This window comes from Sarcophilus harrisii, chromosome 4, assembly GCF_902635505.1.
Source record: "Sarcophilus harrisii chromosome 4, mSarHar1.11, whole genome shotgun sequence".
Taxonomy (NCBI): Eukaryota; Metazoa; Chordata; class Mammalia; order Dasyuromorphia; family Dasyuridae; genus Sarcophilus; species Sarcophilus harrisii.
The window spans coordinates 132,742,471-132,766,339 of NC_045429.1; the positions used below are offsets into that span (position 1 = coordinate 132,742,471).

General features: G+C 35.8%; 1 protein-coding gene across 4 annotated transcripts in view; it reads right to left on the minus strand.

Moving 5' to 3' along the window:
• TMEM181 (transmembrane protein 181) overlaps positions 1-23,869 on the minus strand; it is a 101,738-nt gene that overhangs the window by 54,765 nt on the left and 23,104 nt on the right. For 2 of the 4 annotated variants that reach the window (XM_031937557.1, XM_031937555.1), the window contains exons 2-3: positions 13,480-13,566; positions 8,836-8,939 (exon numbers count right to left, since the gene is read on the minus strand). In XM_031937557.1, the coding sequence (XP_031793417.1) occupies positions 8,836-8,939; positions 13,480-13,566 (191 nt within the window). The remainder of the gene's footprint in view (positions 1-8,835; positions 8,940-13,479; positions 13,567-23,869) is intronic. The other 2 variants (XM_031937554.1, XM_031937556.1) reach the window with 1 other exon arrangement.

Genomic DNA, 23,869 nt, shown 5'->3' on the forward strand with positions numbered 1-23,869 from the left:
CATTCTCTGTTCATTCCACACATGTACTTACCTTCCATTCCTATAAAATGGTAATTGCTAAATCTTTTGGTACCCAGGAACATGCACTTCTTTTGCACTTTTTCCCTTTGACCTAGAAGGATTCTGGCTATGACATTCCTAGGAGTTCTGAGTTAGGAGTTTCTCTTCCTAAGTGTCTGGTGGATTCTATCTTTACTTTGACCCCAAGAATGTGGCAGTTTTCTTTCATGACTGATTGAAAAAAATGTCCAGAGCCTTTTGAGGGGCAGCTGGATGGCACAGTGAGCACTTGGATTCAGGAGAGCCTGAATTCAAATCTGGCTTCAGACCACATTAATTGTGTGACGTCACTGAATCCTATTTACCTCAGTCTCCTCATCTGTAAAATGAATTAAAGGAAATGGGAAACTGTGAAGACTGCGTATTTTAAAATCAGCCAGAGTCAGGAATTCAGGTTAGGGGGAAAATATTCAATCTTTATTCTCAGTAGAGATGAAGAAAAATTGGAGGTAGAAGGGAATCGGCAATAGCAATGTGTGCAGCTAAGTCAAGAAGCTAGCCAGACCAGAAGCCACAAGACCAGCAGCCACCAGAACAGAACCTAGCCAGCCTTCTCTCTCCGCCTCTCTTCCTGCCCCTCTGCCTCCACCCACCAAAATCATCATTTCCTATACAACACATCAGGACTTGCACAGAGAGTGGGCGGGGGCTATTCTTTATCTAAGTATATATATTAATAGAGTATAGTCCAATTACTATTTAGCCTCACGTGCTTGGGTACCAGGTACAAGCCTCCGCCCATTACAGGAAACCAATCCAGTATGCTTGCCAAGAATTCCAAAGGGGTTAAGAAGAGCTGGACACAACTGAAACAACTCAACAGCAACAAAATGGGTCTTCTTTTGGATGGCTTAAGTGGCAAAAAATAATTCATTTGGATTCTTACTCTACTCCAATCAGTATTAATCAATTTGATAAAATCATATTAAAGTTATGTATATAAGGCCCTGAGCTGTGAGTTGCAGATTTTAAGTTCACTTACTTAACTATAGGAAGTTAACTAAAGGCCCTCCACCCTTGTTTTTCCTTTTCATGGTGATCCAGCCCAGCCTGGCTAGGATGACAATACATGGAAAGTTCCCCAAAATATGTTTGAACTTCTGGACCAATCCCTTGTCCAACAGGAGCAGGGGAACATCTCATGACCACTTAGGTCTGTGATAGCTTGTACCATTTTCTCCTGTCAACTTAAGGAGAAGCCTATCCTCCTTGTGTGGAGATATTCCTTACTTCACCCAACTTGTGACTCTGCTGTTACTTGGCTTGTGTCATATGTCAATCAATGGAATTATTTTATATTTGGTATAACTGTTCTTTAATGACTGGATATATAGCTCTATAAAAGGGCCCTGGAAGGAAGAAGCATCTCAGATCATGAGAAAGATTTGAGGTCTACTTCACTGGAGAGGAGCATGGACCCTTTAATAAGGTGCCATTGAATCAGAGCTCTGCTTTAGTCTGTTTTAATATAGATAGGATAATTTTAATCTCTTATCTCAGATAGTCTAAAGATTCTTAAATCCTGAATGAATACATGTTCCAAAAAGCTGTACTAAATCTGTGCAGTTTTCTCCTTCATAACCTTTAAGAGAACAAGAAATGTATCAAATACACTAAAAGAAAGACAAAGGAAAAAAGAGTGGAACAGGAAAAAATTTCTCATTAGGAAACCTCACAAAGTTAAACAGGATTTTGAAAATGCAAACTCAAAGGAACAACCCTCCCCTCCAAAAAAAAGTGTAACAAATATTCATCCACAGAAAATGAAACAACCAAGTAATGAATCACTATTTACATACAGGGACATAGCAAGACCAACATCCCTTAGAAGTCCCACCAGCCTAGGGATAGTTCGAATGAACAAAAAGAGAAAAGTTATGGATTCTGATGTTCAAAAGGAAGTGTTCTAGAGGAAGGAAAGGAAGTGGGGGCACAGAAATGAAGTGACCTTTTTTTTTTTTTTAAAAGAAATCTGGGTTTTATAGGTGAAGGTCACTCAAACAATGAGGTAGAGGGTATGGGGAAGAAAGAAGGCTCATGACTCATAGTCTTATTTATACTACACAAAGAAAAAAAAATATATATATATATATAAATCAGTTAAAATACACTAAGGGAAGGAAAAATAGTGTCTACATAAAATAAAAAGTAGACTTGACTTTTTTTTTTTAAAGCATGAACAAGGGTCTGGACTGATAGACATGAGAGGTAAGATTTTAGAGAGGAAATGGGGAGATAAAGATTATTACATGTGTTTCAAGCAAAACAAGTAATAGCAATTTCGTTTTGATTTTTATCTTTAAAGAGAAAATTTAACAGAAATTAATCGAGGGAAAAATAATTCTATCCTTGAATATTAATAGACAATTCTACACACACACACACACAGCAAATTACAGAATAGATTAGAAAACAGTCCAATTATTTACTTTAGCCAATAAATAAATAATACAAGAAACATAGCTAATATACAAAGGATCATACTTAAAGTGACCAATTGGAGCAAAATTTATTATCCTTCATCTGCATCTAAAAAAAAAGTAGCTATGCAATTTCAGATAAGGTTACAAAACAAAGATATACTATGTTAACAAAGAAATTCAATTGTGCTTAAAAGCATCATAGATAAAACAAATCACAACTATCCTAGTTGTTCTAAGATAAATTAAAATCACAACAACCCCGAGCTTCCACCTCACATTCAAAAAATTGGCAGAAAACTGGAAAAAAAAAAAGTGGAGATGGTTAATGTCTGAAGATTGCGAAAAGATATTATGGCACACTAATTTCTTGGAGGTAAAATTGTGAATTAGTACAATTCTGGAAAATGATTTGGAATGATGCAATTGAAGTGGTTAAAATTCCATCCTTTGACCCAAAGATTCCACTATGGGGTTTATATAGCCCAGTGAGGTCACTGACAAAAAGACTCTGCAAACACCAGAATATTTATAGCAATACATTTCCAGCAAAGAACTGGAAACAAAAGTTAAAGGTTATCTCATTGAGGAATGGCTAAATAAATTATGGCACAAGAATGTAGTAAAATGCTACTATACTGTTTAAGAAACAATAAATATGAATACATAAAAGTTTGGAAAGAACAAGAAACAAGAAAGAAGCAAGCAGAACCAATAAAACAGTATTACACAACGATTATAACAATGCAAATGGAAAGAACCACCACAGCAAAATAATCAAAAATGAAGGCTGTGAAATTATGAAGAACAAGTTTGAAGCCAAATTAGTCAAAGCAACAAGCATTGAGTAAGTACCTACTAAGTACCTATTTATGTACCAGTCACTCTCCTGCTAAATACTGAAAATACCAAAAAAAGGCAAAAAAACAATCTCTGATCTCAAAGGGGTCACAGTCTAATGGGAGAGACAACATGCAAACAACTATATATAAACAGGATATATAAGGATAAAGGGAACATAATCTTAGAGGAAAGGCATTAAGATTGAGGAGGACTGAAAAAGGCTTCCTGAAGAAGTTGGAACTTTAACTGAAACTTAAAGGAAGCCAAGAATAAAGAGATAAGAAAGACATCCTCCCCCTCCCCTGGCATAAGTTGAGAAGGGGAATACACAAATGTGGGACACTGCATATAAAGTCAAGACTTGTTTTTTTCTGATATGCTGACTGGTTTAATTTTTTTTCTTCCTCTATTTTTGAAAAAAAAAAATTATTGGATGGGAGAGCCTTCTGTAAGAGAGAAAGGGAAAAATCTAGAGGATGCAAAAGCAAAATATCAATTAAAATCTGTATTTTAAAATGAAAATAATTGTACATTATGTCAATTCAACTTTATAAAAATAAGCCAATGTAACAGAAAAATAAACAAGAAGGAAATTGTGGCTCTGAATAAATATAACCAACTTTTATAGATTAGTGAACAGAAATATTAATAACTATACATATTTTTTCAGTCTCATACGAGAGCTTTACCAAAATGATCTTGTGCTAATAACTAAAAAATAAATCCAGTAAATTGTGATATACATTCAGAGCTTTTTTATTTTCTGCTTTGTATATGAAAATGGTCATTTTATTTTGTGTTTGCTATAAGTTCAGAATGAAAAAAATAATTGCAAGAAAGACCAGATATAGTAAATATACTGTACATGATTTAAAAATCATGTGATTTTAAAAAAGAACAGAAAGATGGAGTCAAAAGAATGCTATCTACATAATGAGAATAAAGAACAAATTATAGAAACAATAACTACATTACAAGAAAATTATCACTATAAGGAAAACACATCAAAATTTCTGGAATGAAGTCAAAATAGTCCCTAGAGAAAAACAGATTTCTCTGAACATTTATATTGTCAGGAAAGTAAGAAGACAAATGAAATGAACATTCAAATTTTTAAAATTAAAAAAACAACAAACTGATGATCACAAAGTAAATACAAAAGTTGAAAATTTGAAAGCCAAAGTAAGCTAAACAAAATTCAAAATGAGGAATAAACCTGAAATTTTTTTTGGAGGAGGGAGTAGGGTGGAGAACGGGGAAAAAAACAACAAAGCTGATAAATCAAAAGCTAATTTGAACAAGAAAAAAAAACCCAAACTGCCAAGCTAAAAAATAAGCATAGGGAATTAACAATAAATGGAAGAAAATAAACTATATGAATATATGAACTTCAACATATAATGCAACAATGATTGATATTTACATATTGCTTTAAAGTTTAAATGTAAAATACTTTTATACTTTCACTACAATCCTATAAAATAGGTACCAAGGAGGAAATTAAGGTTCAGAAAGATTAAATGACCTGCCCACTGCCATACAGAGTAAACATCAGGGGTAGTACTTGAACTCTGACTCCATACCTAAGACTTTATTTCACTAATTATTTCTTGTCTCCTTTTTAATTTTCTTTCTGTAAACTAATCATTCTACATACTTCTGAATGTATTTTTCCACTTACACATTTGTAGTCATTGTATATCTTGTTTTTCCAGTTACTTTGTTCATTTCACGTTATTTCACATACATCTTTACAGGTACTTTCATGTTCCTCATTCGGCTTTCTCCCTGGGTTCTGATAACACTACCTTTATGGTTTCCTTTTTATCTTGCTGACCACCAATTCATCTTAAGCTTCATCTTTGTCTGGTTCTTCCCTATATGTGGACATATCAGAACTTTGTTCTAAGTCCTCTTCTCTCCCTTCAGCTTCAGTGATCTCATCAGCATCCATGAGTTTAATTATAATTTCTATGCAAATGACTCCCAAATCTATATATCCAGACCTCATTTCTCTCTCTCTCTTTTTTTTAATCATTGGGTGATTACTTTATTTATTTTATTTTTTTTTTAATTTAATAGCCTTTTATTTACAGGAAATATGCATGGGTAACTTTACAGCATTAACAATTGCCAAACCTCTTGTTCCAATTTTTCACCTCTTACCCTCCCCCCCTCCCCTAGATGGCAGGATGACCAGTAGATGTTAAATATATTAAAATATAAATTAGATACACAATAAGTATACATGACCAAAACGTTATTTTGCTGTACAAAAAGAATCAGACTCTGAAATATTGTACAATTAGCTTGTGAAGGAAATAAAAAATGCAGGTGTGCATAAATATAGGGATTGGGAATTCAATGTAATGGTTTTTAGTCATCTCCCAGAGTTCTTTTTCTGGGCATAGCTGGTTCAGTTCATTACTGCTCCATTGGAAATGATTTGGTTGATCTCGTTGCTGAGGATGGCCTGGTCCATCAGAACTGCAGACCTCATTTCTCTTCTGATATCCCTTTCTATCCTCAATTCAACATAATTAAATCAATTCATTTTTTCCCTCTCAAATCCCTCACTCCTTTATTGTATTAAAGGCAACACTGTCCTTTTATTCAGTCTAAAGCAGCCTTAGAGTTACCTTGAATTCTTTACTCTCTCACCCCTCAAATAAAATTAGTTGCCAAGTCTCATTGATTCTGCCTTTTTAATATCGCCACTTCACTCACACATGGATGGTAACTGCCTAAGTTTGGGCCCTTGTCACATGTTCCCTGGACTATTGAAACCACCTCCTAATTGGACTCCTTGCTTTCCAGTTTCTTCCTTCTCTAAATTAATTCACCCTACAGCTGCTAGACTGATTCTACTTAAGTACAGGTCTAATCCTGGCACTCCATTACTCAAGGAGTTTCAGTACCTGTCTACTGCCACTAGAATCAAATTCAAACTCCTATTTGATCTTGAAACCCCTCACTATATGTTTCAAGCCTATCTTACCTGGGTGTTTCAAACATTACTCCATCTCATACACATTAAGTTTGCCAAATTGGCTTACCCAATGTCCACTGCATATAGAATGCCCTCCCTGGGGTGGGGGAAGGGAAAGAAAAATTGGAACAAAAAATTTTGCAAGGGTTAATGTTGAAAAATTATCCATGTATTTTTGTTTGTTTGGTGGTTGTTGCTTTTTTTTTTTTTTTTTGCTGAGGCAATTGGGGTTAAGTGACTTGCCCAGGGTCACACAGTTAGAAAGTGTTAAGTGTCTGAAATCAGATTTGAACTCAGGTTCTCCTGACTTCAGGGTCAGCACTCTATCCACTGCACCACCTACCTGCCCCTCCATGTATATGTTTTGAAAATAAAAAGCTTTGATAAAAAAAATTGAATGCCCTCCCTCTTCACTAAAATTCTAAGATCCCAGAAGGTTCAATTCAGGTATGACCTTCTTCAAGAAGCCTTTTTTCTGATTCTCCCAGCTATTAATTCCCTCCCACCCTGTCCCCCTTTATATGTTTTAATATATTCTCTATTTTCTCACCTTTGAACATACTGTATTTCACACACACACACACACAGAGAGACATAGACACACAACTCAAGCAGAATTATAAGATCTCTTAGAACAAACACTGTCTTGATTTTGTAATTTTATTCCAAGCACTTTACAGAGTTCCTGATACACAGCAAAAGCTTAATAAATGCCTGTCAATAGATCAACTTAATTATTTTTTAGCATTCCATTATGTGAATAGGTTACAATTTATTTAGTTATTCCCCTGGACATGTAGACATTTCAGTTCTTCCTATTTCTTTGCAATGATAAATTGATGCTGCTGTTTGCACTTTGTTCTTGAAGAGGACCAATGACATCAGGAAGGTGATGTCTTTGACTTGCAAGTGAACTAGATTTAAAGAAGGCAGGGATGTACAAAGTCACCAGCCTCATTCTTTCCTCAGGAGTCACCTGGATCTAGTAGCAAGACATAGATCAGAATGACTGGAAATGGTCCCAGATGCCAGTGGGAAACCTTGGTACTTTTAAGCTAAGGTCTTTCCCAGATCTCAGTTTGAGGCAATATCCACTCAATGATTAAGGCTGTGTGCAATAATAAATAATGATGTTATAAAGATATTTGGCTAGATCACATTTTTTAATACTCTTGGTACTTTCATTATCTCCTACATCTCTAATTTCTCAAAGTCCAGTTTGTGAATATTCTCTTGAGGCCTCTTAAGACTATAATAGCCTTAAGATGACAGAAAAAGATAATGATAAATGTTGGAGAGTATGTAGGAAAAGTGGGACACTGATATATTGTTGGTGTAATTGTGAACTGATCCAACCATTATGGAGAGTAATTTGGAACTATGACCCAACAGTGTTTCTAATGGGAAAACTAGAAAGGGACCTACATGTGCAAAAGTTTGTGGCAGCCACTACAAGTGGCTAGAAACTGGAAACTGAGTGAATGCCCATCAGTTAGAGAATGGCTGCGTAAGTTATGATATATGAATGCTATGGAATATTATTGTTATATAAAAAAATGATGAGCAGAATGATTTCAGAAAATCCTGGAAAGACTTGCATGAAGTGATGCCAAGTGAAGTGAGTAGAACCAAGAGAAAATTGCACACCGTTACAAGAAGATTAAGTGATGACCAACTGTGATAGACTTGCCTTTTCTCAACAATGAGGTGATTAAAGATAATTCCAATAGACTTGTGATAGAAAGAGCCATCCATATCCAGAGAGAAGATTATGGAGACTGAATTCAGATCAAAGTATAGTATTCTCATCTTTTTTTGGTGATGGTAGTGTTAATTTGTTTTCTCTCTCATGCTCTTTTCCCCCCCCTTTTGATCTAATGCTTCTTGTGCAACAAGACGAATATGGAAACAGATTTAGAAGAATTGCACATATTTAACCTATAGTGGATTGCTTGCTGTCTAAGGGAGGGAGAAGGGAGAGAAGGAGAAAAATCTGGAACACAAGGTTTTGCAAAGGTAAATGTTGAAAACTATTTTTGCATGTATTTGGAAAAATAAAAAGCTTATTATAAGAAAAAAATTAAAATTAAAATAATGTGTGACAGCCTTAGTAATAATGCAATAATAGCAGTTAACAGTAAATAATAGAATGAACTAGTTGACAGTTAAGGCTTTCATTGACTCTTCAATTTGGAAGAAGTCAGGTCACTCAATCAAACCCCTACCTTGAATGTGAATTCCAACCACAACATTCTCAACCTCTACCCACAGATTTTCAGGGAAATTATTATGTAATAAGGCAGTCCACTCCATTACTGGGCAACTCTAAATAGTAGGAAATTTTTGTCCTTAAGTCAGCTCAAACCTGCTTTTCTATAATGCTTTATATATATATATATATATATATATATATATATATATATATATTTTTCTATAACACTTAACAGGGCTTCACTCTCCCTAATATGGCCAAGAAAAACTACTTTAATCCCTTAGCCAAAAGTTAATACAACAGAATCTTACCTGCAATTCCTATGAAGACAGTCAAGCCAAAACAAATGAAGAACACCACAAAGACCAGAACGAAGTGGCGCTTCGATAGGGTGTACAATCGCATAGGTGCCAACCTAGAGAATGCAAAAGTTAGTAAGTCAAGCTATTAATGGTATACATACAAGGAAATTATACATAAAGACAACAATAAAGATCAAGCACACTGAAACACAAGAAGTGTTTTGTTATCAGCAAGAAGTAAGAGTATAAAGGAATGCAGTCAGTGAAATCTCAATAGAAGGAAGAAGACAGGGTATCCCCAAAGAGTTCAGTTTTAAGCTAGTAATGCTTAAAACTGCACTAAAACTTTTTGGACACCCTGCTATATGAACTGACCCTTCTGTATGTAATTAATGTTATTATTTCTTTGGAAGCACTAAATCAAATGTTCATTGTAAAACTTTCATACTACTTCAACTAGGAGAGAGCTCAAATGTCATACTCTATTATGATGCTCTTTGACAAAAAGAGCAAAATAAAAGAATCCCTCACGTGGACACCTATCTTGAAGTAAAAGGCTTTGGGCTATTCCTAAAGCCACAATCTGCCTCATAAGGGTGTGGGGAGGAAAGTGCTAAGAAATCAATGTAAATTGTTATTATCATAAGCATCATAAACTACATGATAATGCTCCCATGTAAATGCAACTAACTCCCACCACTTGAGAAAGTGCTCACAGTTTTACTGCTTGGTAAATACTAATTCGTAATTTTAAATTAGTATTCTCTGAAAAATTATTGTTGAATTCAATCATTTGGTCCAGTCTTTCACAATTTAGATTAATCCTCTTCTATTTCTTCACTCAGAATGTTACATTCGAATCTTAGGAACTGTCCTCTACAGAGAGATAATTAAGCTGGTTAAGTGGGAGGGTAGAGGTGGACTGGACTCTTTAAAAGGCAGTTGCCTGGATGCTTCACTGGAGGAATTTTGAAGGATATGTCAAGTTTAAATAATGACACGCTTGTTGTGCATAAACTAGTCTAAATATCATTGGATGAAGGGACTTTTTAAAAGGACAAAGATATTTAACAGCAAAAACCAATGCTTGGCAAGAATTCTAAAAAGTGAATATGAGGCTAGGAACCAGCAAGTCCTTCACAATCACATTCTCACCCATTTGTTTACTTCCTATGGCCCAGTCAAACTGGCTGACTTGCTACAGCTCTATATAGGACATTCCATCTCCTATCTGGCAGGCCTTTGCAGAGGCTATAAAAAATTCTGGCTTAATCTAAACCCTCGCTGCCTCTGCCTTTCAGAATCCCTAGTTTCCTTCAAAATTTGAATCATGGACTACCTTCTACATGAAGTCCAGATTAATATTCTCCCTGCCCCAGTAGTTTTGTCCTCAATCCCCAATTTTCCAAAATAGTGCCTTCGTATATATACTTTATTTATAGTGCATTTATGTACTGTTTTCTTCCTCTAGTCTTTTTCTCCCTTCCTTAGACCTTAGAATATAGCTCCTTTAGATTGTTTTTTTGTTACACATATGCTTAATGAATTTTCTCACTTCTGTTCTCAAGGAAACTAAAAATTTGGCAGAGTACAGATGTCTCTAACCAGCTGTAGGAAAACCCCTGATTTGAGGGGCAAAAGGAAAAGAGAATAAAACAAAAACTAATAATAGATGAAATGGAAAATGGGAGGGAAAAAGAAAATATGAAGTAAAAATATGCAAGAATGGGAGTTACCATTCTCTATGCATGAATGTTTCTGTATTAAGATAACTTGTATTAGGTTGTGAAAGAACTTGAAGGCACCAAGATTTTGAGGTCCCATATCCAAGCATAGGGTTTCCTGTCACCTACCACCTACCAACCCCACAATTCAAACAGATAAGGTTCATGAATATAAACCTCCACAAACACAAGTGCCTTCAGCCTTCTGGGTAGTACTAAACCTCACCTTGGGTAATAAGATAGTGGTTTTGAACAAATAGAGATACTCCTGCAGGCCAACCAAGATTATACAGTTTACATGGTCTGGGAAAAAAAACCCAAAAAACTTGTAACAATATCTCTATTCTTCTCAAATATTTTTTTTAAAAGCATGACTTTCTTATAGAAAAACTTCTGCTTTTTAAAAAAATAAATCTGATTTTGGAATCTAATGGGAGAGTGAACAGAAAATAAATCAGCAGTGAAAAGGCTAGCTTAATTAAGAGCAAATCCATTGGTCTTTTCAACAACAAGGTGATTCAGGCCAATTCCAATAGTCTTGTGATAGAGAGAGCTATGTGTCTCCAAAGAGAGGATCTAATAGTTAACATCTACTGGTCATCCTGCCATCTGGGGGAGAGGGTAGGGGGAAGGAGGAGAAAAATTGGAACAAGAGGTTTGGCAATTGTCAAGTTACCCATACATATAACCTGTAAATAAAAGGCTATTAAAAGTAAAAAACAAACAAACAAACAAACAAAAAAAACAAAGAGAGGATCTAATGGGTCTGAATATGGATCACAACATAGTATTTTCACATTTTGTTGTTTTTTGTTTGCTTATTTTTTCTTTCTTATTTCCCCCCTTTTGATATGATTTTTCTTGTGCAGCACAATAAATGTAGAATTATGCTTTAAAAAATTGCTTATGTTTAACCTTAATTTGGAACACAAGGTTTTCCAAGAATGAATGCTGAAAATTATCTTTGCATATATTTTGAAAAATAAAAAACTATTATTATAGTCTAAAAAGACCGAGTCCAGCCCCATATTCTCAAACTTCCTTCCCTTTCATTCCTACAGCACTATTAAAAATAAGTTGGCAGTAAGGTGTTTTGTTTTGTTTTTTTTTTTGGGGGGGAGGTTGTTTTGTTTTTGTGCCAGAGAAGTCTATAGTCAATCAAGAAACATTTATTTAGTGTTTACTCTGCCCTAAGTATAGCTAAGAAAAGAGACAAATAAACCCAGAATAATTTGTAAGGGCAGCTTTTGAACAAGAACTCTTTCACAAGCATGGGTTTTTAACTGAAGTCCAAGGGATATAGGAACCTTTTAAAAATATTTTTTAGTAATAATCATTTAATATTCTAATAGTCTATTTTTAAATGTTCTAATATTCAATATGAATGTTTCTTTTGTAATCCCAGATATTTTATTTTGTGTATTTAAAATCATTACTCTGAAAAGGAGCCCATAGCTTTCACCAGCCTGCCAAAGGGATCCATGACATTAAATAAAAAAAAAAAGTTAAGAATGCATGTCCTAGTGATACTAAGCTATAATAGCTCTCTTAATTGGAAGAAACTGACACTTCCAGGCACATTGTTTATCAATGGCTTCAAAGTTTCACTGGCAATCATTTATGTGTGTATCCATAAGTGTACATGTGTATGTATATATACACGTACATTAAGAGACTTTTTAAGAATGAAGTCAGTGACTCATTTCCAGATTTGTTTATTCAGTGCTTCATAATGACTAGGGTGTGTCCTTTCTGACATTTTCCCTCACTAGAGCCCCAAGATTTAAGATTGAAAGCATAACCTCCTGTGCTTTCTGCCCAGATTGCTATTGCACCCAACAAATAAATAAATAAATAAATCCATGTTGAAGAAGCTGAGAGAATACCTACCCAACTGAAAAGTAACAAAAATTTCTATATCTTCCCACCCACTAAATTAATATGCTTTTCTCTCAGAGGAAAAGTTTTTATGGTATAACTTTCATGGTATAACTCCTTGGGAGAGGACCAAGCTGCCCAAGGTAAGCAAAGTCTGTAGGTAAACATGACTAATGTCAACTTTCCGCTGGACTTTACTATTGGTGCCAATAGATTCTGTCAGCTCTAGACACAATTCTAACCTCCGTGGGTGTTAGTTACCTGCCATTATTTTAAGTCCATGTGTCTCAAATATAGGCTGAGACTCAAAACTTTGATATCAGAAAACTACAAACATTGCTAGCTTGGGTGAAAATCAAAGGCAATTTAAGTGACTTGTTTTTAAGACTTCACACAAAATAGATAAAGGTACAAAATCTCACAGCATAGGATATTAGAATCCAGCTCCTTCATTTTACAGATGAAGAAGCTAAGGCTTTGAAATGACTTGCCTGATGTTAAACAGTAACAAAGCTGGGAACCAAAACCTGAAAGCCAAACACTGTAACTTTTTTCCTAAGAAAAGGCTGAGAAGCAGAAAGAGGTGTTTTCAGGTGAATTCATAAATTGATAACTAGAAGGGACCTTAAAGGTCATCTAGTCCAAATGCCTCAATTTATAGGTGAGGAAACTGAGGTCCAGAGAGATTAAATGACTTATCCCAGGGTCTCACAGGTCGTAAACAGATGAAATGTCAACCCAGGAACTCAAAATCTAGTACTCAATTCTACAGTACCACCTACAGATGGGCATAATCAAGTTGAAAGAAACTGAGATCACACAACTTCCAAGGGGAAAAGGAAAAGTTAGAATTCAGCCAACTCCCCAAGCCACCTCTAGGTGACTTTGCCTTCCTCAAACATTAAGTCTATTTTCTTGGGTGAAGAATTCAACACTTATTTTCAATATTCTGCAAAAGGAAGAATTTACAACTTCTCAGATTCAGGAAGCATGAGTTTACTTTCATTTTGAAAAAAATCACATAGGCAAAGTATCTTTTATGTGCACTCACGTTACACTATTCTCAGGATAACCTGCCGCTCTGGAACAGATACTGTACCAAGATTCTGAGGAACACCAAGAGTTCCCCAAGCAGAGGCTGAAAGCAATAGGAAGAAGAAAACTGAATGTGAAATGGAAACAATCACTTTTTACAGTATAGTTTAATTAAGGTTTAGAATAGAACTCCAGCACCTAGAAACATTCTCAGCACCAAAGTAAAAAGATATATTCACAGAAAAGAAATTAGCAAAGAAAATGACACAGTATCACAACATACATTTCCGGGAAAGACTATACAATACATTTCCTGTTAAGTCTCAAGGAAGCCAATCTTTGGTCTCCTTTGAAATTCTTCCAAAGCATGAATGAATGCCCAGGTTCATCTAAATCTGTGCTAAAAAAGAGGCAGCATGAGTAGTACAGCAGAGTGAGTGCTGGCTTCTGAGCCAGGAAGACATGCATTCAAATCCCAAAGCTGACACAGAGTGAATTCAGGAACCAGACCAAGTCTCCTGACTTCTCAATTACTCCCCAAACTATTTTCTAAGGATGTAGTTGCAGATCAATTGCTGACCTGAATTAGTGGAGGGGAATTCCTTCATCAGGAATTCTCAGAACCTGTGAAATCTCAGGTTGGGAGAAAAAAACAAAAACAAAGAAAATTGAGAAAAGAGGAAAACCAAAACAACATTAGGTTAAAAAAAAAAATCTTTTTATTCTGAAATATTAAGGTTGTTGGGGCCAAGTTGTCCACAGGATTAAATTGGCTGAAGAACTTGACTAAAGTATCTGACCAAGAAAGAAAAAGCAAACTCTTCCCCTGAGCACTACCTTTATCGCAACCAAATCTAAGCTCTAATTCTTGCAGGTTAGTGGGGAGGACTTTGGACAGGCTGTAATAATTATATCAGATAGCATTCCCTGTACTCTATTGTTCTCAGCATCTTACAAGGCTAGTCTGAAAGGATTACAAAGGAAAAAAAAAGTCTGAAATCTCAACATCATTCCTTTATTTAGAACGGCAATAGGTTTAAACTGCTCCCTATTCCCCACCCTCGCACAGTGCTTTAATGAAAAATGTTCTTTTAAAATCTCAAACAATTTTTAAAAGAGCAGGAAGAACCAGAGGTATTTTCACCAGCACTATCCTAACTGCTGTGAGATGTGTGCCTCTGTCCTACAATAATCAGATCTGTGCTTTCTCCAGTGTATCTAATTCATTTACTGCACTGAGCTAGGATACTTCATCTATTGCTCCTGGAACTCTACAAGTCAGGCTACTTGTATCCCAATGCCCAAGCACATCCTGATAACCAACAAAACCTCTGTCCTGAAATTGGCAAAGTGCCTCATGGCTTGGGGTCACAGGACCTACGATCTCATAGTAGGTATTTCCTCCAAGGAGACAAACCAAGATCTATTTAATTCAACAAGCATTCTTTTTTAAACTACTTTCTCAAATACTGGGATTACAATGATAAAAGAAATGAATAAATTTTGCACATCTCCCTTCCCTCAGGAGCCTAGAGCCTCTCCAATACATATTATTTATTCTACCTGTACTTTTTCACCCTCAGTCTCACATTCTTTACATTTTATTACCCTGGCCTACAATATTTTCCTCTTCCTTTCTCTCAATCCCTTAAGACCCAATTTAAGCCTTATCAATCCATGAAGTCTTTCCTAATCATTTCATTCATCAAGATTCTCTCTTCTGATTACCTGTAGTACTTACTAGTAGTGCTCCCATAGTCAATAGCAGTCTTCCAGTATTCTGTCCTATTTTTGTGAATATGTTTATTCAGAAGGGTTTTTAATTAGGTGCAAAAACTATACTTTAGACCTTAAGTTTTAGGCTTTCCATAGCACCTAAAAGAGTAAGTCATGGGAGGCAACTGCTTTACAAACATTGGCTAGCTCATACATCCGGGGTGTGCTGGATCCAGATCATACTGGCTCAAGAGAGCTAACTGTTATATTTTTAGTATAAGAATTTATACGTTGGAAATTGGCAAATGCTACACATCAGGACTTGGTTTGTTGATTTTCTGGGCTTAAAGAGAGCATCAGAGAGAATGTTAATAACGCATATAAAAACTTTGAAGTGTATCATGCTTTTTTCAGAGAACCAATTGTTAAACATTTACCACTAGCCCTGGATACAATACATAATATAGGAGACTGCAAACTCTTTTAGATGGAGGTCATACAATCACAGGTTAGAACTGAAGGGAATCTGAAGAGATTATATAGTTTAATCCTTTTATTTCATAGATGAGAAGAATAAGACCTGGACAGGTGAGGCAAGTGCTAAGTAGAAGCATAGAAAAGAGCCTCTTTCTCCAAATCAGTGCACTAAAGTGTTCTCTCTTGATACTAACTAACCACTTAAATACAGAATGCTTATCATGTGCCAGCATCCAAATTCCTGGCTCCCAATCCAGTATCAAGTATTCCAAATACCCCAGGCTTTATGTATAAAGAATACCTTCTCTTAGCAATAATCACATTTATAATAGAGTTTTAAAGTTTACAAAATGTCTCCTCATAACACTGAACTACGGATAGTACAAGTATGATTAAGCCTCATTTCAGGGAAGAGAAAACTGAAGTTGAGAGCTATAATGAGGACTTGCCCAAAGGTCATACAGATAAATGATAAATGATATGGGTAAGAAGTCGTATTTGACTCATTTAACAAGACGGAAGAATATGCATACAACAGGGAAGACAAATGGATTTAATTCTGCTATTTCATTCCCAAAAGCCGATATTCTGTCTTCATCTTGAAACCATGTCTGGGAGCATGTGAAGACTGAAGCGTCCCTAAGCAATTTTCTTGCAAAGGAATTAAGAAACAACATCTCTCAGGAAACCAGAAAAGGAGGCTGAAAAGGATGTGAATATCCTCTGAGACCTCAAATAGAATAGCAAATGAGGAAAGACAGAATTAAGTATAAGGTAGTTAGGTGGCAAATACGAGCGCTGGGCTTGGGGTCTGGAAAACTTAAATTCAAATCTAGTCTATACTTATATGACCCTGGGCAAATCAATTAACTTCTCCTCACCTCATTTTCTCAAAATAATTTGGGAACAATGATATTGCTGAGGTGAGGATCAAATGAGATAGTAATTGTAAAGGGTTTAAGCATGGGGTAGTTCATAAAAAGAACTATATAAAAGTTAGCTATAATAATAATTACCATTTTATTTTTGCAACATTAACTATCAGGAACACAGCTAAGCACTGGGAAATATGCACAAAAGGGCTCAGAATAAAAGTCAGAAAAATAGTTACACTATTAATATACTAAAGCCTGTCTAGTTTGCTCAAGGGAGATCCCCTCAGAGCCATTTTACTCTTGTTTGATGTATATTAAAAAATGGGAGAAGGAAGTGAGAAGCAATAATTAACAGGCTGAAATAACAGAGGAGGTAGAATGATGTTTAAGAAGGGAAAGCATATATATGATACATGTTAGAAAGAACCCCAATCAAAACACATAATGTATTTTGATTGACTGAAAACAGTTAAAATATCTGTAAAGAAAATTTTGATCTTTATGGAGTAATCTTCATTACTTGAACATTTTACTTAAACACCTTAGTCTCTAAGTGATGCCAGAGAAAAAAAGGTTCATTCTATCTTGATCCTCTGAATCTTCCTCCCCATAACTGAGTCCTAACAAAATTACCCCCTTGTTTGCAATAAATTGTATTGCAGTTTTTCTACCTCTAAAATTAGCCAAGCCATTTCAATCCCAGCAGAGCATCCTCACAACAGAAAAGGTAAAGACTATGTTCTTTGACTTTATTCTAACTGATAGGAAAATAGAAGAAACTGCTGAAATACGGTGATTGTTATCCTTCATTCTCAAAGAGGACCGAAAATGACATTGCTATGTTAGAGTTGAATTATAGTATGTCTAACTGTGGCTGATCAGACCAATATGAGCTCATATTGATAATGATGATGATGATTTAATTCTGCCACAGGTCAGACACAAATAGTCCAGATAAACATTTGAGGTAGCTTCTCTAATTTTGCACATCTCACATTTCCTCTGAGCTAATTCAATTCTGCCTTGCTCATAGAGCACAGCGTCTTCTTTGATGAGGGCACACCATGCTGGGCAGTCCTGTGACCCATGTCATACAATCAATTCTAAAGTTCTTAAGAGAGACCTTGAGAGTCCTTGTATCACTTTTTCCTGATCATTTTGTGAGTGCTTGCCCTATGTGAGTTTTCCATAAAGTAATTTTTTGGCAAAAAAAACAAAAATCAGGAGGGGAAAAAATACTTGTTGACTTTACTGAAATATACCAAGTCACCCTCCATGAAAGACTACTATTAAAATATTTCTCTAGGTTTAGCACTAACTTATATCCAATAAGCATTCAAGGGTCCATTTTTATTGCTACTGTACAAATGACACAATCCCTAAGTTTTTATATCACATTCTTGTCCCATCTATCTGCATCATTTCAATGAGGGCAATCAAGAGGAAGTTGTTTTCTTTAGGATACTTGCATTTCATCTCAGTTTCCTCATTTTTAAAATGAAGGAATAAAATTCTACTTAATCAACTTCATATAGTTGTTTGTAAGAAAAGGGCTTTTGTAAAACTTAGGGTGCTCTATAAATGTGAATCATTATTATCATTAGCACCTTACCTTGGCTCTCACCATACTCTTTCCCATTCTTCTTCACAGACCTAAATTCTGTGCATCTTCCAAATCAACTTTAATTCTTCCTCTTCCTTCTTCAACTTCCCAAGAAACTTTTCAAGCCCAGACTCTCCAGGAAATCCTTTCCCATCCTCACCACTCTTTTATTTCCCAGAATTTCAATTTATCTTTACATATAAAAATGTCTCATCTCTCAAACTAGACTATAAGTTCCTGAATCTACCTTATGGGTTTCTGCATTCTCTCTAATGTCTAGCAAAAAAGTAGGTAGGTGCTCAATAACTTAGTTAATTTTATTTTTATTTACTGTTCATTTGACTTAAAAATAGAGAACATAAACAAAATCTTGGCCCATCATATTAAATACCTAATTATTTTTCAAACATACTTTCCCAACCCCTTATTCCTATATTTGCACTCTGTACCTACTTAGAGGACTTCTGAACACTTCTGAAGAAAGTTATACAATTGGGTGACTCAGCTGACAAAGATTTGTTATCTAATTTTAACTGAGCCCTCATTTCTGTATGCCAATCTTTTTATTCTTCTCACAGCCTGATAGCAACTATTATTGCAAATGTTAACCTCTCTCCTCAGAAATGTCTTCCTTGATCATTCTCAGAAGACCCTGCCTTCTCTTTACTGAAAAAAAGAGATTACCCCACAGAGAATGAGTTCTATACTGTAAAACCCATCTTCTTTCATTCTCTATTCTCTTCCCCTTTGTCCAGTTTTTTGGAAGGGACAAGCATTCTCCTTGGCAAGATAATTCCTCCATTGGTGCTCTGGGTATCTCCTTTCTCTTCCAGATGTTTATCCCTTCTCTCTCATCTTCAACATTTTCTTATCCCTGACTTCTGCTCTGCCTTCTATAAACAAACCATGATCTCTCCCAGTTTTAAAAAATCTTCATTTGATCTTGTCATGTCCTCTAGTTCTCATCCTATCTCTTCTCTGCTTCATAGCTAAATCCCCAGAAAGGGAATATACACTTATTGTTGCCATTTCCTTAACTCCTACTCTTTTCTCAATCCCCAATAATCAGGCACTCAAATAAAATGTATCTAGGATTAATAGTGATCTCTTAGCTGCTGAATCCAATGGTCCTTTTTGGATTTTCATCACTCCTGGTGTCTCTGTAGCTTAGCTTGTCTGACCAACCTTGACTTTTATGATACTATTCTGTGATTCTCCTACTTGCCTAACCACTGCTCAGTGTCCTTTTCTGAATCATCCTTCTTTTGCACATAATGGGTACTTCTCAAGGCTCTATTCTCCCTTGGTGATCTCATAAGCTTTCATGGGTTCCTTCATTTCTCTGGAGATGATTACCAAATCCAGGACTAGACCAAATCTCTCCTGAACGTCTCTCTCACATTGCCAAAAACCTGAGACATTTCAATCACAAAATATCTACATTATGTATTTCCCCTCAAGCCTCCCCCAAACATGCCCCATTTCTATTGACGAAACTATCATTTTCCTAGTCACCTAGGTTAATAAGAGTCATTCTTGATTTCCATCTCCCTCAATTCTCATACCTCATATCACTTGCCACAGCATCTCTCCTATCATCCCCTTATCTCCATTCATACAGCCTAATTTGAGCCTTGATTCTACTGCAAAGGTTATGGTAACAAGCACCATAATGTCTTAACTCCCTCCAGTCTCTCTCTTGAATCAATCCTCCACATACCTGCCAAATCCAAATTCCTAAAATAAATCCATGCATGTCACTTTCTACTCAAAAATCTTCAATGGCTTCTTACTGACTCACAAAAAATGCATTTAGAGCCTTTGACAATCTTTTCCCACCTACTTTCAAGTCCTGTTTCTCTTTACTATCCTTCAAACACTCTTCATTCTAGTCCAATTAGCCTATACAACATTCTGTCTCTGGGCCTGGCACAAGTAGTCTCCCATGAATGGAATATGCACCCCACCTTTCTCCTCTGTCTCATGGAATCTTTAACATCATCAAAGTTCAGTTCAGGTACCATTTCCTGATTCTTTCCTTCCCCTAGTTATTAGCACTCCCCGCCCTTGAAATTACTTTATATATACTTGCATAAATACTGTACTGCTCCCACAGTAGAATGTAAACTCTTTAAGGTAATGAAGTATTTCATTTTTGTCTTTGTATTACCAGTACAACACTGTCTTGCATATAGTGGGCATTTCATAACTGTTTGGAAGTGGATGCTGTAATGCATATTAAATGTATAGATGTGACAAAGGAGAGTTAACATTTTGGATAACAGAGTCAGAATTTTTTTAAAAATCTCAACAAGCTCAACTGTTGGATCAATTTTAATGAGATGAAAATTTAATTGGTAAAAATGTCAAAGTCTTACACTTAGATTCAAAAACTCTACCAAGCAAGTACAAGATAGGAAAGGTAAGTCCAAATATTGGTTCCTATTGAAGACAGCCAAGAATTTGGAGGGTTTTTAGTTGACTTAAAGCTCACTAAGAATCCACACTGCAATTAAGTAGCTCAAAAGCCAAGTTAGAGGGAATTGAGAGACATAATTTCCAGGGGATTAGGGAGGTAATAATCCTGCTATACACTTCATCTCAATCAGAATACTCCTGTGAATTTTGTGTTCAGATATGAATATCATATTTTGCGAGAGCAATTCAATGTAGAGTGACCAGAATGATTATGTCACAAGGGATGGGTTGGATAGTGATATTTGCCAGGGAAAATATATTAGGGAAGTTGTTACAGCTATTTCTAGTATGTAAAAAAGATTTTAGATTTGATCAGCTTGGCCCCAAAGGGTATAACTAGAAGTACTGCTTGAATGTTATAGAAAAAAATTTAGCTTAACATAAGGAAAACTTTCCTAACAAATAGAGCTGTCCCAAAGTGGAATGGGTACTCTCCTTCACTTGAATTGTTTTTGCAAAGTCACAAGGACTATTTTTCAAGTATGCTAGAGAAAGTATCCTTATGCCAACGGTTAAATTAACTACCTGGCCTTTGAGGTCCCTTCCAAGCCTGAAATTCTGTGAAAGAAAGGAAAGAGTAGAACTATCAAAAAGACAGTGTTTAGGACAAAAGAGGAGATTAATGCAAGGCTTTATTCTTAAGTGATGGAGAAGAAAGAAAGAACAGAAAAATACTAAGCAACCTAAGTATAATACTTTAAAAAAAGAAAAAGAAAAAGCAATGAGAATGGTTGTATTTAAAAGTCCTTAAGAGACATGCAGGTAATCTTTTAAAGAAAGTATAATTTCTTATTTTTTCTCTCAGATTCTCAATGAAGACATTCACAGGGTGTAAGAGAATTCTGTGTGGTTTCACAAACTGCTGACACTTTTCATATCCCAACATGCCCTTTAGAACTAACATCTTAGGCATTTAGAACTCAAAGTGACTAAGGGCACATCAAGTCTGACCACTTCACTTTACAATCCAGGTTTCATGTTTTCTAATCTAGTATAAAGAAAGCTACCTTCCTTGGTGTCATTTTTCTCCTTTTTTTCTTTAAAAAGCGTTTTAGTTACTATTATTTCTTAATGCCAACCTTCTATGCATAAAGTTCCACCCACTATGACTAAGAACCAACCTGGTTTGAGCACAGAAGGTTAAACATTAACTCAATCACTAATAACTGAGTCGTTCTAAGAAAATCTCTCACTTAAAAAAAAAAATCTCACTTGGAAGTGTTAAGGACACAACTCAAGACAAAGAATTCCCAAGACTCAATGTGCAAACACAAGCTTTTCCACTGGTGTCATATCCTTTAAATCATTATTTCTCAACAGTCTCTCCTCAGTGAAGTCTCTTCCCTATCTTAACATCTCCCTGCACTGCAGTGAATAAATGTCTGATGTACTTTGAAGTTCTTGATTATTTCTCCACCTGGCTCGAAGTCTCTCCCATGTCATCTCATCTTTGGCTTTTATAATCCACTTCAATAACCCTTCAAGCACCTTGGCTTCAAGTTCTTCAATTTCCTTGACTCATTTTCATCTCTCCCCTATCAACCATACCCTGGCCCTTGGCCATCATCACTAAGACCTGTTCCACTTCCAAAATCTCAGAAGAATGCATTGTTCCAACACTTACTAGTGTAATAACAAGCATGTCATTAAACTTTTTGGAGCCTCAGGTTCCTCATCTGTAAAACGTAAGAAATATTTGTACCACCTTCCTCCCAGGATTTTTTTCTGGGAAAACCATTCTGTAAACTATCAATATAAGACATTATTGTTCAAGCTAGTCTTCACATCCACTGATGATAACAGTTCTTTGATTATTTTTTCTTCTTTTTCTCCCTTTCTTCTTCAGCTAACTTATGGTTTTTCCTCTTTCCCTCTAATCAGCCTTTACAAGAATACTGTGTCTAACACCTCAAACACCCACATTCTTTTTCTTTTCATCAGACCCACCGCACCAATCCACAGATTCAGGTAAACCACACTACCCACTTATTCTATTCCTGCTGTCTGGAATTACTGAAGGAAGCTACTGTGAACTCCTTGAAAGTAAAAACTATCCTTTGCCTTTTTTTGTTTCCCTAGGGCTTTACACAGTGTCTAACACATAAGAGGTTGTGAATAAATAAATGCTCACTAATTAGTTTGAGCTGAAGCTCCACATGGGATTAGATATCATGAGTCTCTAGTATAGTCAATGATGTTTAGGATCATCTCTGGTTGACTCCCTATCCCATTCCCCATAGCTGATGTTCCAACTTATTTTATTCTCTTTTATGTTTGTATTCATATTCCCCAGAACTCAAGACTGCCTAGCACATAATAAATGCTTCCTAAAAGATTAATGAGAAACAGACATAGTGAGGAAAGGAAGAGTGATGATGCAGAATTTATAAGATGGTTGTGGAGCTCACCAGAGATGGTCCCCGGCGGCTCTTCAGTGAAGTTGTGGACTAGAAAATGGGCCTAAGTGTCAGCATTAGAAGATGTGGTAGAATGAGAAGACAAGTGTTTTGTTCAGCTAAAAACATGTGGGACAAGCATCTGGGAAGATGCTATCCACTATGCAACATGTCAATTATTATTCACATCGGTTATTGTTGTTGCTGTTGTTATTAATGAGAATTTAAGTCCAGTGTTCCCACTAACAGTGATATGCTTTTTACAAGTTTAAAGAACACTAGACTAGCCCTAGATTCAAACTTTGTCATAAGTAACTGACAGATGCATAATACATATGATGCATGCATATATATCACCTCAAAGTTTTTAAAGCATTTCGCATATATTCTTTCATTTGATCCAGATTCTGTTGGAGGTCCTCTTCTCTCTCTATACTATTTCACTTGGTGATCTAATCGGTTCCCATGTATTCACTTAGTATCTGTGTGTAGATGGAACCATCTACTTCTATTACTCTAGGCTGAACCTCTCTGGCTCTTTTCTAGCATCTCTGACTGCCTATTGATCATTCAAATTGAATGGCTCATAGACATCTTAAACTCGGCATATCCCAAACTGCCCTCATTATCTTTCCTCCAAAACATCTCCCTCTTTCTAACTTCTCTGTTACTGTTGAGGATGCCATCATCTTCCTAGTCAACCAGACTCAATACTTAAGGGGCGTTCCCAGACCTCTCACAGTCTCCAACCACTACCTGCTCACAGCCACCAAGTCCTTCACCTGTACCTTTAGAAGATCTCTCATGAAGGAAGCCTGGGAAGTCTTAACCTCACTACAACAGCCACTGGTTGTTCTAAAT